The following is a 13,231-nucleotide window of genomic DNA, read 5'->3' on the forward strand; positions in this document are numbered from 1 at the left end:
AAGCGGGGGGATAAGGGTTTCAGGAGGTCGTTTTGTCCATCTGCTCCTCCGTATAAAAGAGCGGAGAAGGCTGGTCGCTCTTCTGCTCCGCAGAGAGCCGTTTGCTTGCGTTCAGCCTGCAGACGACTTGATCAAAGTGAGATTTTTTTTTTCTTCCAGATGCGATATTTCGGGAGCCCCCCCGTTGCTTCCCCATGGCTCTCGGTGTCATCACCCAGGAATTTACAAACGCCCCGGAGTGTTTAACACCAACTTCTCTGGTCTGGGCCTTCAGCGGTGTAAGCTGAGTGTTTCTCATGGGGTTTCCGACCCCGCTTTTCCCAAGGAAATTTCCCATTCATTAGGGAAAACTCTGCAAACGAGGAAGAGCAACCACAAACGAAGGCGGGAGATCGTTTCCAGCAAATTAAGCAATAGGGACGGGGTGGGGGGGGCTGCAAGGCGCGGCGTGAAGCCGCCCACCCCGCGGTGATGTCCGCCTTCAGCCCTGCGTTTCGGCGCTCTGCTTGGGCCGAGATACGCCCCTATTTGATAACACGCCTCTTATTACAGCTTTTAGCACCTGAGCTGTAATGGCACGGGGCGATGCCGAGCACCGCGGCGGCAGGTGGGGACGGGGCGATGTGGCCCCGTCCCCCCTGAGCCCCTGCGGGGTACCCGGGGGGCTGCTGCCTCCGGTTTTCGGCGCCGCGAGCACGAACGGGGCGGGGGGCGGGAGGGAGGCAGCGGCGCATCCCTTCCCGCCGCACTTTCGGGAGGAAGAGTGGGCTCAGCGGGTCCTGACATCAGATCTGGGACGGGGCTGCGTGCCAGGAAAAGGGGGGTGGGGTGCGGGGGGTGGAAATTAAAAATCCCCAGGGCCAAAGGGAAGACGTTCCTCGAGTGTTATTTCATCACTGAGAAGCAAACCGAACCCTCCTCGGGCAGCTTGGGTGCGTTTTTTCAAAGCAAGAAACCGCCGGCTCTGCTTCAAACCCTCCTGATAAGTGATTTCCATTTCTCATTTCTGCGATCCGCTGGGAGCCCGAGCAGGGCTCTCCAAACTCCGCTTCCCCCGCTCCTGCAGACCGGCTTAAAAAGCGCTATTGATTTTTTTTTTTTTTTTTTTTTTTTTTTTTTACCCCCGCTCTGTTTATTTTTGCCTTTTTTCCTGGAACTTGCAAAATCAGCCCTGAGCAGACCTCTGGGTTGCCTTTCCAAGAGCGCTGGGCGAAAGCACTTGATGTTAAACTCGGCGGTGGGAGCTGCAGCTGACCTATTTTCTGCACGTTCCTCCTCCAACGCTAGCAAAAACATTTTCAGATTTAAAGGTGCTCTTTGGTATGAGGGTCGTGGGATCAGTTGTCTGTTAAACTGTCCGGAATCAAAAGCACTTGATGAGAATTGCAGCGGTACCTGTTGCGCTGCCGGGTATTTCTTTCGTTATAAAGACTTTTCCATTTTTTTTCCAGCGGCCGATTGCTTCGTCACGCTGTCACATCGCTCTGCCCGCGTCCCCCTGCCCAAAGGCGGTGGAGAGGGTTAAGGTTTTGTGCGCGGTGTTGGACAGCCAGGGAACGCAGCCAGGAAATTTCCTGATTCCAGTTCAAAAAAAGCATCGGATTCGCTCTCGGGGAGAAGGGATCAAAGGTTCGAAGCGGTTCTTGGTTGGAGGTCAGTTTGGCTTCTTGGTTGTCCAGGCGCGCAAGAAAAATCCATCGCTGTGCCCCAAACCTGCACGCGGCTGAAATGGGTAAAATAAAGCGGTTTTGTGCCGTTTGACACCCAAAAGTTTCCTCCGTTCCCCAGCCGCGGCGCAGCGTCGCCCCGGATGAGCTTTGCCGGACCCCAGCGCGACTCTGCCGCGCGGGGTGGGGGACGGCGAGGGGTCCCTCGGGATGCTCTCCCTTCCCGGCGCGCTCTGCCCCGCGGTCCTTAGTCCCGCTCGTCGGGAACGCTGCCGAGCCGTGCCCGCTCCTCCGCTCGCTGCCGGCTTTTTGCACTGAAGGAGGTGGGCTCGCTCGGATGCTCGGAGCCGGCGCTGGATGCGGCCAGGCCGTGGCCCGACACCGTCCCCGTGGCAGCACCGTAGCTCTGCTAAAATCGCAGCACGCCGAGATTTTTTTTTTTTTCTCTGCTGTCCCCCGTTTTCGGATGGCGAAGGGCGTCGCTTCCCGGCCGGAGCGGCGCTGAGCTTTCCCCAGCCCCGTCCCAGGCGAAGGCGATGCGGCCGCCTGGCATCCCGGCACCTCTCGGTGCCTCTCGGGGGCTGGCTCCGCAGCTGCTTCCATTTTCCCACCACCGCGCCGCGGATCCTCGCGCTGGACCGGCTCCAGAGGTGGAGCTGAAGGAAATTCCTTCCAGCTGCTCGAGGTCAGGGCTTCGCTTTTCTTTTGGGGTTCACGAGGGGGGGTTTTATTTTTTGCCTGTGAGTTACAAGCAGGCATCTCTTGCTGCTGCTTATTAAACGCTTGGAATAATCCTTTTTTTTTTTTTCCCCCCCCCCCCCAAAAAAAAAAAATATGATCCTATTAGGCATACGCATTAAATAACCTTTGCATCGCGGATTTATTGCAATACCCCGCTTCGCAGTACAGCTTGGGGTCTTTCAGAAAGGTCTTGTCAGCTCCTTGCAGTTTAACTTTCAACCGAGTTAATAACCGTTCGGGTTAAACCTGTCTAAAACACGTTGCGGCCCTTGCGTAACGCCTTTGAAACTCGAGACGCGGTTCGCGCCCGCTTGAAACCTTTCCCATCGATAAAATATTTCGCCTTGGAGTTTTGCCACGGCTTCGCGTTTGCTTTTCCCTGGGATTCGCGGCGTGGCTTGGCCGACGGGAAGCCGCCTGCGTCTGGCTGCGCCGAGTTTTTAAAGCTCGGTGTTCCCTGGCGATGGGTTGGCTTCGGCCGCTGGGACGCTGCGGGGGCTCGGACCACCGGCTCCACGTTCAGGCCGGCCTGGGTTGGCTTTGAATCCCTGTCTCGAAAACAGAAGGTAAACCCCTCTGAAAATGGGGTTTTATTTACGACAGCGGAGGCAGAAACCGCCCCTCCGCCCCGTGCGGGGGCTGTATTTAGGTGCGATGCGCCCCGCTGGCGTGGCCCCTTCATGCGCTGGTGCGATAAATAAATAATAACACAACTTTAACTTTTTTTTAATAAAAAACCATGGCTTTTAGCCCGTGGCCGGCGCTGGTGGCATCAGGTAGAGCGGAGCGGCGGCATCCCTGGCGTCACCCCCGGCCCCGGGGACCGCGGCTCTCCTGCCTCGCTCCCCGCCTCGGCTTCTCTGCCTGTAAGGAGATAATTGCCTCCTTTATTAATCCCTTTGAGATCTCCTGATGAAAGCTCTGGGTAAGAGGTTGGCCCCGCTTATTAAGCGCATTAAGCGCTTGCTACGATTATAATAGGGATTAATTTGGCTGGGTGGCTTATTTAGGTTTGCCTTTAACAGCCCGACTGGTAATCAAAGCCCTGCGAAGCCGGCGAGTTAATGCTGACCTGTAACGCTTCACTTCCTGACTTCTCCATATGCCATTAGCCGGAACTTGGCTTTTAATTAAAGCTTGTTTTCGTAGTCGTCGAAGAAACGGGGATGCGCTCGGCCCCGCGCAGCTGAAGCGTCGGAGGGCGTAAGGGTGTTGGTCTCTTCTCCCAAGGAACAAGCGATAGGACAAGAGGAAATGGGCTCAAGCTGTGCCAGGGGAGGTTTAGATTGGATATTAGGAAAAATTTCTTCACGGAAAGGGTAGTCAAGCATTGGAACAGGCTGCCCAAAGAGGTGGTGGAGTCACCATCCCTGGAGGTGTTCAAAAAACGGGCAGATGTGGCACTTTGGGACATGGTTTAGTCTAGTCTACCCTTGATTGGTTTAGTGTGGACTTGGTAGTGTAGGTTAATGGTTGGACTGGATGATCTTAAAGGTCTTTTCCAACCTAAGCGATTCGATGATTCTAGGAAGGAGGAGGCGCGGAGCTGGGCTCGTTCTGCTTCGCGGCGTTGCCGTCCCCGGCTCACTCTGCGTCCCTGCGTGCGGCCCCGTGGCGAGGGCACCGCCGTTCCTTTTCAGCTCTGCAAGCTCTTGTATCGTTAAATAAATACCCTCTGGTTCCCTCCGTGCTGCAGCCGGGGAAAATCAGATTTTTCTCTCCTTTGCTTTAGTCGAAGGTGGTTTTGTTTGCAATATATATTGCAAAGAAATATGTATGCATATATATATATATTTTTACTATTTTTTTTATGTGCACTTGAAAGGTTTTCCTCCAGCCAACCCTTGGGACTCCGTAGGGCTTCCCTGGTTCAGGGCTTTTTCTTCCCACTTTTTCCCCAGGTGCATCTTTCTTCAGCAAACTTATTTCTCCTATTCTGAGCATGGCTGGCTGGCAGGCGCCCTTCCCGGCCCTCCACGTTTTGCGGTCCTCTCCCCGTGATTTCCTGCTCTGCGAGGACGCGCAGCCCCGATGGACCCAGGCGCAGTCAGAGACCTCGGGGCAACGGGGCATCGGGCAGGCGCCTGCCCAAATTCCCCACCGCTTCACCTCTCTCATCGCAGCAGGTTCATTTTTTGAGATGAGGAGCGAGCCAGCGTCGTCCCCCAATGTAGCCGCACGCTGCAGAGAGGGTGGCATCCAGCCCTGGGGAAATCCTCTCCTCTGCGAGGTTTCTGCGATACCAGCCCTCCTTCCTCCGGGCAGCTCGTGCCCCCCGTCCCGGGGACCTGCCAGGGGTGCTGGGTGCCCCAGGAGAGGCATCTGCCTGCTCTGAAATGCCTTGGCGATGGAGAGAGCAACAGGGAGGCTTTTGTTCTGCACCAGAAACTTTTCATCCTTCTTTATGGCTCGTTTTTATTTCTTTTGGCTGCGTTCTCGCAAATCTGAAGCAGATTAAAATACAGTTCCTCCCCCCGCCGCTCCCCTTAAAAAAAAAAAAAAAAACAACCCAACCCCAAAGTTTGGCTGCTTAAAATCATCAGATTTCACTGAAGTCTTTTAAAGTTAACAGTTTCCTGGATCCTGTGCAGGCTAACTTATTTTTTCCCTTCTAACCTCCGTGTTTTTTGCCGTAACGTTTCTCAGCTGCTGCAGCAGGAGGGAGGGAGGAGCGGGGTAGCTCCGATGAGGAGAAGGTTGTTTCACAGGGGCTTGGATGAATCTGGTGTGGGACTCGCCGGACTTGCACCGTAGGGGACGGGAGGATTGTCCCCGGCAGGCTGCGACCCCGCGGTATGGCTGGCAGGTAGGTCACGGCTGCATCGGTGACCTCCTTTTGGGGCAAAATATTAGGGAAGTGGTGCTGTGGGAAGAAGAAAGTAGGATGCTGTGGGTGGGACGGAGCTGCATTTCTGCTGACGGTTTGTTTGCCGAGCGCTGCGATGGTTTGTATCTGCGGCCGAGGTCGTGGGGACCGGTGGAAGAGCTGCACGGCTCGGCTGGATGCGACCGTAAGGAGTTTTTTTGGCTCGATGAGATTTGCTGCCCTAAATCCAGCGTGGGTCCTCCTTAGCCGCTATCTCTGCTTTTGTGCTTGGTCCGCTGCGGCATCTCCTGGTGGGAGAACTGAACCGAAGCCCCCGGCTCTGGTAAGAGCAGCATCACAAGCTAAAGGAGTTGGAAAGGAAATTAAAATAGTAGTCAGGTGCTGGTTGGTTTTGTTGCCTCTTCTCCAAGAGCGGTCTCTCCTTCCTTGCTAAAAATCACCCGAAGCTTTCCTAGATGGAGGACGTTTGATTTTCTCTTGGGTGGTTGAGGAGCTGGAGCCGGCCAACCTTGGCCAACGCCAGCGACTATCAACGCCAGCGACTATCAGCGCAAGCCCGAGGGCGAGCGGAGGCAGCTGGAGCCTCATCCTCCAGCCGAAACATCCTCTGTCACGTGAGCGTGACCAAGGGGAGAGCCCCTGAACCGTCTAAAATCCCTTTGACCCAGCAAACGGAGCGGAGACGAAAACCAAACCCAACCCTACGCAGCGACGCTGAGCTGCACATTAACTCTGGAGCCAGGAACCAAAGGTTTGGGGGCTGGTTTTGGCTTTTTTCAATTTATTTGCAGAGCAAAACAGCTTGGCTGAGCGGAGCAAGCGGTGGTGGAGGAGCGTGAGCTGCCGGGTGGTTGCTCTGCTATAAAATCCCATCCCCACCAGTGCTCGCGGCGGGGGGGTGCCGGCTCCCCGAGCTCTTGTAGCATTTGCACGTTGGCCGGGAGAGTTTCTGAACATGCGTGTTGGTCTCTGGAGGCTTTAATCGAATCCAGGCTTTACCAGAAATCGCCTTGAAACTTCCAGCGAGCCGAGGAAACCGAAAGCAGCCGGAGCGAGGAGGCTCCCGGGTGGGCGTTGGGCGCCGGCGGAGATGCTGCCTGCGGCGAGGGGCGCGAGGAGGGTGCGGGCGAGGGGCTAGCGCCGGCCAAGCAGCCGGGCTGGAAGGTGAGCCTGCTCCCGGCGTGGCAGCTGGGGAACGCGCGGCGTAGATACGAGCAATGCGTGTAAGATGGGAGGACGGAGGAAAACCCCGTGGGTTCGGCAGAAAAGGGCTGTGAAGGGGAAAGGGAGACGCAGGAGCGAGGATGGTGCTTGGAGAAGGAGCAGGACGTCAGAGGATGCTTTGGTTTCTGGAGCATCGCTCCCCATCGCGTTTGCGTTCAGATCCTGCGGTTTCCCCGCTGTCTTCTCACCCCGTGCAAAAATTGGGAGCCGTGCAATTAACGTGCCGTTGAAAACTCCCTGCTCCGGGGGAAGGTTTTGTTATCCCTTGGTAATTTTGAGAAACAGGCTTCAGACTTCAGGTACTTTCCCTGCTTCTTGTGAAATTTAATTGCACGTCCAGCCCTCTCCCGTGGGCAGAAAGGAAAACAAGGCATATTTTTTAACTTGCTTTTCTAAGCTGGGGGTGGGTGAACTTTATGCCTGGCCAGAGACGTTGTGATCGTTCAAGGGTGAATGGCTCGGAGAATGATTGCGATGGAAAGGAAGAATAAGAAGCAATGATAAGTACGTGCTTTCCGGTTAAGGGTTTCGAGTATTAACGTGGCGTTACAGCAGTGTTTTTACGGGGATGCAGAGACATCAGCCTGGTTTTCCACCTGACTCCCGAAAAACGCTCCGTGAGTGTTATTGTAAAATATTACTGTCCTGCGTGACAAAAGTAAAATCACGGGAGAGATCATACGCCGAAGTCGTTATCCCAGGCGGTTGCTCGTGGTTTAATTGGGCCTTTCCGAGGGGAGGGAGGTTTTGGTCACGCGTCCGAGATGTGGGATGTTGACAGCCAAAATCATTGCACCTTCCTCTTCGCCGCCCTCGCGGGTGCTTCGGGGTTTTGCTGGGGGGAAGCAGCGCGGGCTTATACCGAGGAATAAAGCTGAAATCTGCAAAAATCCCCTTAAACCGCCCGGCCTGGATCTCACGAGGCAAAACCAAAGCAAATCTCTTTTAGGGCCCCTGTAATTTGCAGCGGCCCTGCCGTGTGGCGTGGGATTGTCCGTGTCCTTTCCGTCCTGCCTGGGATGCGCCGGGAGCGTGTTGAACCCGTGCCGGCTCGGGTGCACGCTCGACCGTTTTGGAAGGGGAGATTTCTACAGACTGAGGAATAGAGCTTGGAAAACACAGGAGGGGAAGGGAAGAGAAACCTTCCTTGCTACAAGGCTTTCTGGCTGCTTTCAATATTTTGGCCTAGTTTATGAGAGTTTGGGGGCATTGGCTGCGGCCAGGGCTGCTCGGATGCAAATCCCTGGCGTCCGTATGATGCGGCGTTTAACTTGAAGGACGATGTGCGTAAGGAAGAGGGGAAATAGCTGGAGGAGAAGCTCACAGCGGGAGAAGAAAAATCCCAGCCCCGGCTGATCCAGCCCTGCTTTGTTTTCAGCGTTGCCGAGCTGGGGGCTCGGTTTCGGGCAAGGATACACCTTCGCCCCGGGGGGCGAGGAGCGGGAAGCCAGTCGGGAAGCGCTGCTGGCTGCCCTCTCCTCCCCTCCCACCTGCCTTCGGAGGGGCCGCTGGTCTCCTCCGAAGGGCATCCCATGCTGCCCAAAAAGCCTCACGTCCCTGTGTTTTCTCCCTGTCTCCGCAGCCTACCCATGAGCTCGGACTTCCAGCATTACAGTTTCAGGATGCCGAACATCGGGTTCCAGAACCTGCCTCTCAACATATACATTGTGGTTTTCGGCACGGCCATCTTCGTCTTCATCCTCAGTTTGCTCTTCTGTTGCTACTTGATCAGGTAAGGGAATTTTCTCCGGCTGCTTTCAACAGCTGCCCGGCTTCAGAGCGAGCCCAGCACCCATCCCTCCATCCCAAAACAAGGATGGCGTCGCTGCGTCTTCCCAAACTGATGTGAGCCATGAAAGAGGTTTAACTTTCCCCCATCGTCGTGCTCGGCCCAACGTTCATCCCTGACAGAGCCACGCAAACGCGGCGAGTACCGAACCCCGTCCGCCCAGCGCATCTGGGAGCTACCAGCCCCGCAGGGCAGTTACGTTATGCGCTTTAAAAACAGGAGATATATTCATGTGTATGCTCAAACAGGCATGAAAACATGGCTGGCTTCTCAAAAAGACTGGGAAGGGATGTTTTATAGTTCCTGCTTTCTGCTTAATGTTTCAACACGTTTTCCTCTTTAATGAGTAACTTGTGTTCTGTGTGCTTAAGAAATGTTTAATACCTGCTCCGTTCGTTATTGTACACAAATTGCTCATTCAACAGCGCAGTTTAGAGATTAATGATGCAGAGTTGATTTGTTAACCTGAACGATGAGGAGCAGGACGGCAGGGTTAAAGGTTGTTGCAGTTTGGGGCTTGTTTTAATTATTTTATGGGCCATTGGGGAGACAGTTGGGCCACTAATTGAGAGGAGAAGCTCTTCCTGCCGGAGGGAAAGTGAGAGGCAGGTGGGGAAAAACACGGTGCCTGGGAATCGAGGCGGCGATGGGGGCAGGTTGCGCTGATACCCGGGATGCAGGGCCGGCTGCGCCTCTCCCTGCAGCCAGGAGCAGAGGGCATCGCTCCGCCCGCGGCAGCCACCGAAATCCTGTGCGCCCAGAGCTCTCCTGCCGAGTTGCAGAAGAGCTTTTCCATCCCTTTTCCCTCCCCTCTGGCTTTTCACATAGCCCCAGCTCCCTGCTAGCCCTACATCCGTCGCATCCTCTCCCTCTGTCCCCGTCAGACAGGCGCCTGGTCTCTTCTCCCACCCCGGAGGCTGCCTCTGGCTGGCTCGCAGCAGCCAGTCCCACCAGGTTTTCTATCCAGAGGGTGTGGAAAACGTTTTGTCCTGCTTTTGTAGACCAGGGAGGCAAGATTGCAGTGTCACCTTTGAAATATTTGATCATTTCCACCTATTTTCAGCTCTGTAGGAAGCAAAACCTCATAAAACTTGCAGGTGAGCCCAAACCCAGGCTTACCCCGGGGTGATTTGAGCTGCCTGGGCATCAGATCTTCACTTTTGCCTGCGATTATGCACAAGAAAAGGGTGTTTGAAGGTGCGGCGCATCTGTCCACCCTGGCAGACAAGGCAGAAACAGATCGAGGGGTCATCCCCAACCAGGCGATTTGTATCTCGGTGCTCGATGTTAACAAGGTCTCTGCTGGGATATTGCATCTGCGTCCAGTGTTCGCGTTTTAACTGGGATGCCAGTGGGTGGGGATGCAAAAAAAATAAGACAAATGGTGTTCAGAAGGCTCAAGGGCATGTTTTGCCCAGATTGAACTTGAATCTATATCGCTCGCTTGCAACATGAAGAGGTGTTTGGACTTTCAGAGTATTTTCCTGGGCACCAGGTCTCGCTGGGTGTGTTCTGCCCCAAAGAAGAAATAACAAGTAGTAATGTCTGGAAGATCAAGCCAGAAGAGCTTTAAATTTAGAAGTTGGAGGCGTGTTGTAAGAGAGAGGGTGAGTAACCTGTGAAACAAGCCAGCAAGGGAAGTGGCAAGTCCTCCATCTCTTCACGTCTTTAAATCAAGACAGAGGCCCTTTCTGGAAGAGGCGTTTTGGCTCCCATTCCCCGGAGTAACAAAGTGCTATTTAACAACCTGTGATAGATGGGAGGTTGGATTAGATCATCTAATGATCCCTTTACAGCCCTAAACTCTACAGAGACTCGACAAATCGCTCTTCAAACCACTGCCCCCAGCTCTGTTATTGGCAAAACGGTGCCAAAGAAGAATCCTCCGGCGCTGGTTTTGGAGGGCTTCGCCGTGCCACGGATGTTAGCTGTGCCGATGTGCCCCAGCGGCATCCACCTCCTCTGAATTTGCTGTGTGATCTCAGCTTATGTGGGGTGTAAAAGCTTGAGCTTCGGCGTGCTTTGGAAAGTCTCGCAGATGGACAGCAGGGTGAGGACCGCACTCCTGCAAGTGCAGAGCATCCCAAATGATTGCTCGGGGAAGGGCTGGCCGTGCCGCTGCCCTTCAGTGCCCTTTAACGCCGAAGCGTTGCTGGTGCCTGGCTCCGTAGCAAGCAAATACCCGTAGCCCTGCGGCAGGAGGATTTGGTATACAAAGTGAGATATTGAATTTAAATTGAATTTTTCCCCCTCCTGAACCAGCTGCTAAAGCCTCCTGGATTACCCCACGCATTCCTGACCCCTTCTGCAATGAGATGCGTGGCTTTACTACAGAATTACATCTGGAGGCCGTGTCGAAGAGAAGTGTTAATTTAACAAGCAGACGCAGCACGGATCGCACCATTGCGGAGCAACCGGGCCGGGGCGGAGGGGTGCGGGCAGGGACGGACCCATCGGGAGCTCCGGGGCTCCGCTTGCGCCCGCGGGGATTATTTGCAGGTAACAGGGGCTCGTGGCTTTCCCCGGGCCCCGCTTAGGTGCAGAGGCAGCGCAGCCCATCCTCTCCCTCTCCCTCCTCTCTCGTGACTCGCACATCTGCAAAGATTTGGCACGTGAGGAGCGGGGCTCGTGACACCATCCTCTGGGCCTTGGTTCTTGTCGCCTGCTCCGGATCAGAGCATCCCGTGCAGCTCTCCTCCGCATCTCCAGCTGCGGAGGCATCCAGAGCATGGAATAGCCAATATCTGGTGTATTTACCCCTAATCGCAGAGCTGACGGCATTACATTTATGTAGGATCAATAAATCCTTTAGGATGCACCAGGGAGGAAGGGCACGTGGGCTGCGCTTCGCAACTGCGTCAATGCAGAGCGCGCTGTCCGCTCCGATGGGAGGAAGAAGCGATGTTGTCAACCGGGTTGGCTCAAAACGGAGTCCAACAGGAATTTCAGGCAGAACCAAAGCAAAGATCGTCTCGGCCTGTGCGTGGTCCAGGGAAATCTTGAGCTCTGCTGCTGCTGCAAACCGCTCCGGTACAAAGCACAGGTCCCAGCCTCGCGGCTCCTGCCTCTGCTTGGAAAATTTTAAAAAACACAAAGGGAAGAAAAAGGAAATGAAATTTTGCAGGCAGCCGTTTGTGTCATCTCTGCTGAATTAATGAAAGTAATAACCTCCTGTTGCCTTCTCTCCCCTAAAACCCGGTCCAGAAGGTTGCTGAACCGAGCCACGCCGTGCTTTCCAGGCATTTGAAGCATTTCAAATGCCCTGGGTGAACGCTGCTGCCCCTTCTCTACCCGTGCTTCGCTGCCGGTTGCGCGGGGCTCGTCTCTGCCCAGGCTAGAGCGGCTCAGAGTCTACAGGAGGCACAGAGCACTTTTAAAAAAAGCCCCTTTTTTATGGGGCTGTTTCCTTCTGCATTCCAACCTGCTGGGGTCAAACGCAGCGGTTGGGTGTGGAGAGCCCACGGAGCCCGGCTGGGCCAGGGAGAGCGATGCGGTGGTGAAGCAAAGAGCCAGCGCTGGCACCACTCTAAGGCATCAAATAAGCAGATCTTGGAGGTAAACCTGCAAAAAGTTTTCTCCTTTGCATTCTGTTCCCATAGTCGTTGACTTGCTGCAGGTGATTTGGAGTCATCCGGAGAATCGGGGTGCTCTCTTTCCTTCGGGAGGTGCAGAGAGCTTGGGAAGAGTTCACAAAACCCGCAAGAGGGGGTTATTAAATTCAGGGATGGGTGACGGCGTGCGCGTACGCATGGTCTGCAGCCACACGCTGGCTTTCAAGACGCTGTGTGGTCCCTTACCTAAATCAGCCATCTGCCAGAAATTCCTCCGGAGTCGCAGCTCTTGACACGAGATGGATGAAGCCCTGGGTCCGATGGGGAATAATGCTGGCCAGGATCCGGGGTCTCGTTACGACAGCTGTGCTAGCTCCGACCAGGATCCATCTGGCCCAGCATCCTGCCTTTGCAGGGAAAGCGTGGAGGAGCAGGCGGAGCTCGCACGCTTCGGGAGCAGATGTGCTCATGCCGTTCCCCGTAACCTTCCAGGAGGTGGTGGGGGTGGGTTTTTTTTGGCAAAATCTCCGTGTACAGCTCGGCACCGACCCACGCTGTCGAGCATCTGCACTCCTCCGGCGGCACGGGGCTGCGGGGATCCGGGGCCAGGTGGTCGCTTCTTCCCCGTCGCTGGCCCAGATGCTTCCACGGCGCCCGCAGACGCTTGGGCTTGTTCTGCCAACCCCTTCCCTCCGCTGGCCTTGGCTCACCGGGGCCAAAGCCTGGGCGGCCGCTCGGCGCCCCGCAAGACGGACACTTTTTGCCACGCTGGGAGAGTTTTTCCCCTCGTGCGCGGGCTCCGGCCGCGCATCTTGCTTTGCCCCATCTGTGTTTCATAACCGGTTTCCCAGCCGCCGGGATCCCTGCGGATCGGGCCGGTTTCATCCTGTTTTCTCTATTGTTCCTGCATCTTTCTGCTCGTCTTTCTGCTGGGGGTCGCTGGCGGAGGGCCGCGGCCCCAGCCTTCTCCCTCCCGCCTGCTGCAGGTCTGTCCGTGGCTCCGCGGGCAGGTTCCCTGCCAGGCGGCATCGTTGGAGGAGAGGTGGCTCCCTGCTAAATTCAGGGCTCGGGAGCTGGCTTACTGCGACTCTCTCCACAGCATTAAGCTGCATTTTTACCCATTCCTCGACTTTTAAGGCCCATGCCGTTTTGGGAGGGTTGTTTTCAAGCAAAAAGGACAGGGATATATTTTTACATCCTGTTTTTATAACTCACCCAGGCTCAGAAAACCTCCGAGAGCTCAGGGTGAAACAGCCAGGGTTTGAGACAGCCCCCAGCATATTTTCAGAGAAGTGAAATTACAGGCAAGGGGGTTTCCCATTTGAAATCACCCTCGAGGCTGGCTGGGGAAAATATTCTTGTGGCTGTCCGAGCCCTGCAGGCACACGCTGACATCTTATTAAAAGTCCTTGGCCAACTCTTTAACCCTGAT

General features: G+C 55.2%; 1 protein-coding gene across 5 annotated transcripts in view; it reads left to right on the forward strand.

Moving 5' to 3' along the window:
• Positions 1 to 13,231, forward strand: part of RNF24 (ring finger protein 24) — a 28,412-nt gene that overhangs the window by 6,339 nt on the left and 8,842 nt on the right. For 2 of the 5 annotated variants that reach the window (XM_075708686.1, XM_075708684.1), the window contains one exon: positions 8,042 to 8,191. In XM_075708686.1, coding sequence (XP_075564801.1) covers positions 8,049 to 8,191 — 143 coding nt within the window. In that variant the 5' untranslated portion in view covers positions 8,042 to 8,048. Of the gene's footprint in view, positions 1 to 1,628; positions 1,654 to 5,203; positions 5,215 to 6,386; positions 6,400 to 8,041; positions 8,192 to 13,231 lie in introns of those variants that run through there. The other 3 variants (XM_075708685.1, XM_075708688.1, XM_075708687.1) reach the window with 3 other exon arrangements.

This window comes from Pelecanus crispus, chromosome 4 (assembly GCF_030463565.1).
Source record: "Pelecanus crispus isolate bPelCri1 chromosome 4, bPelCri1.pri, whole genome shotgun sequence".
Classification (NCBI taxonomy): Eukaryota; Metazoa; Chordata; class Aves; order Pelecaniformes; family Pelecanidae; genus Pelecanus; species Pelecanus crispus.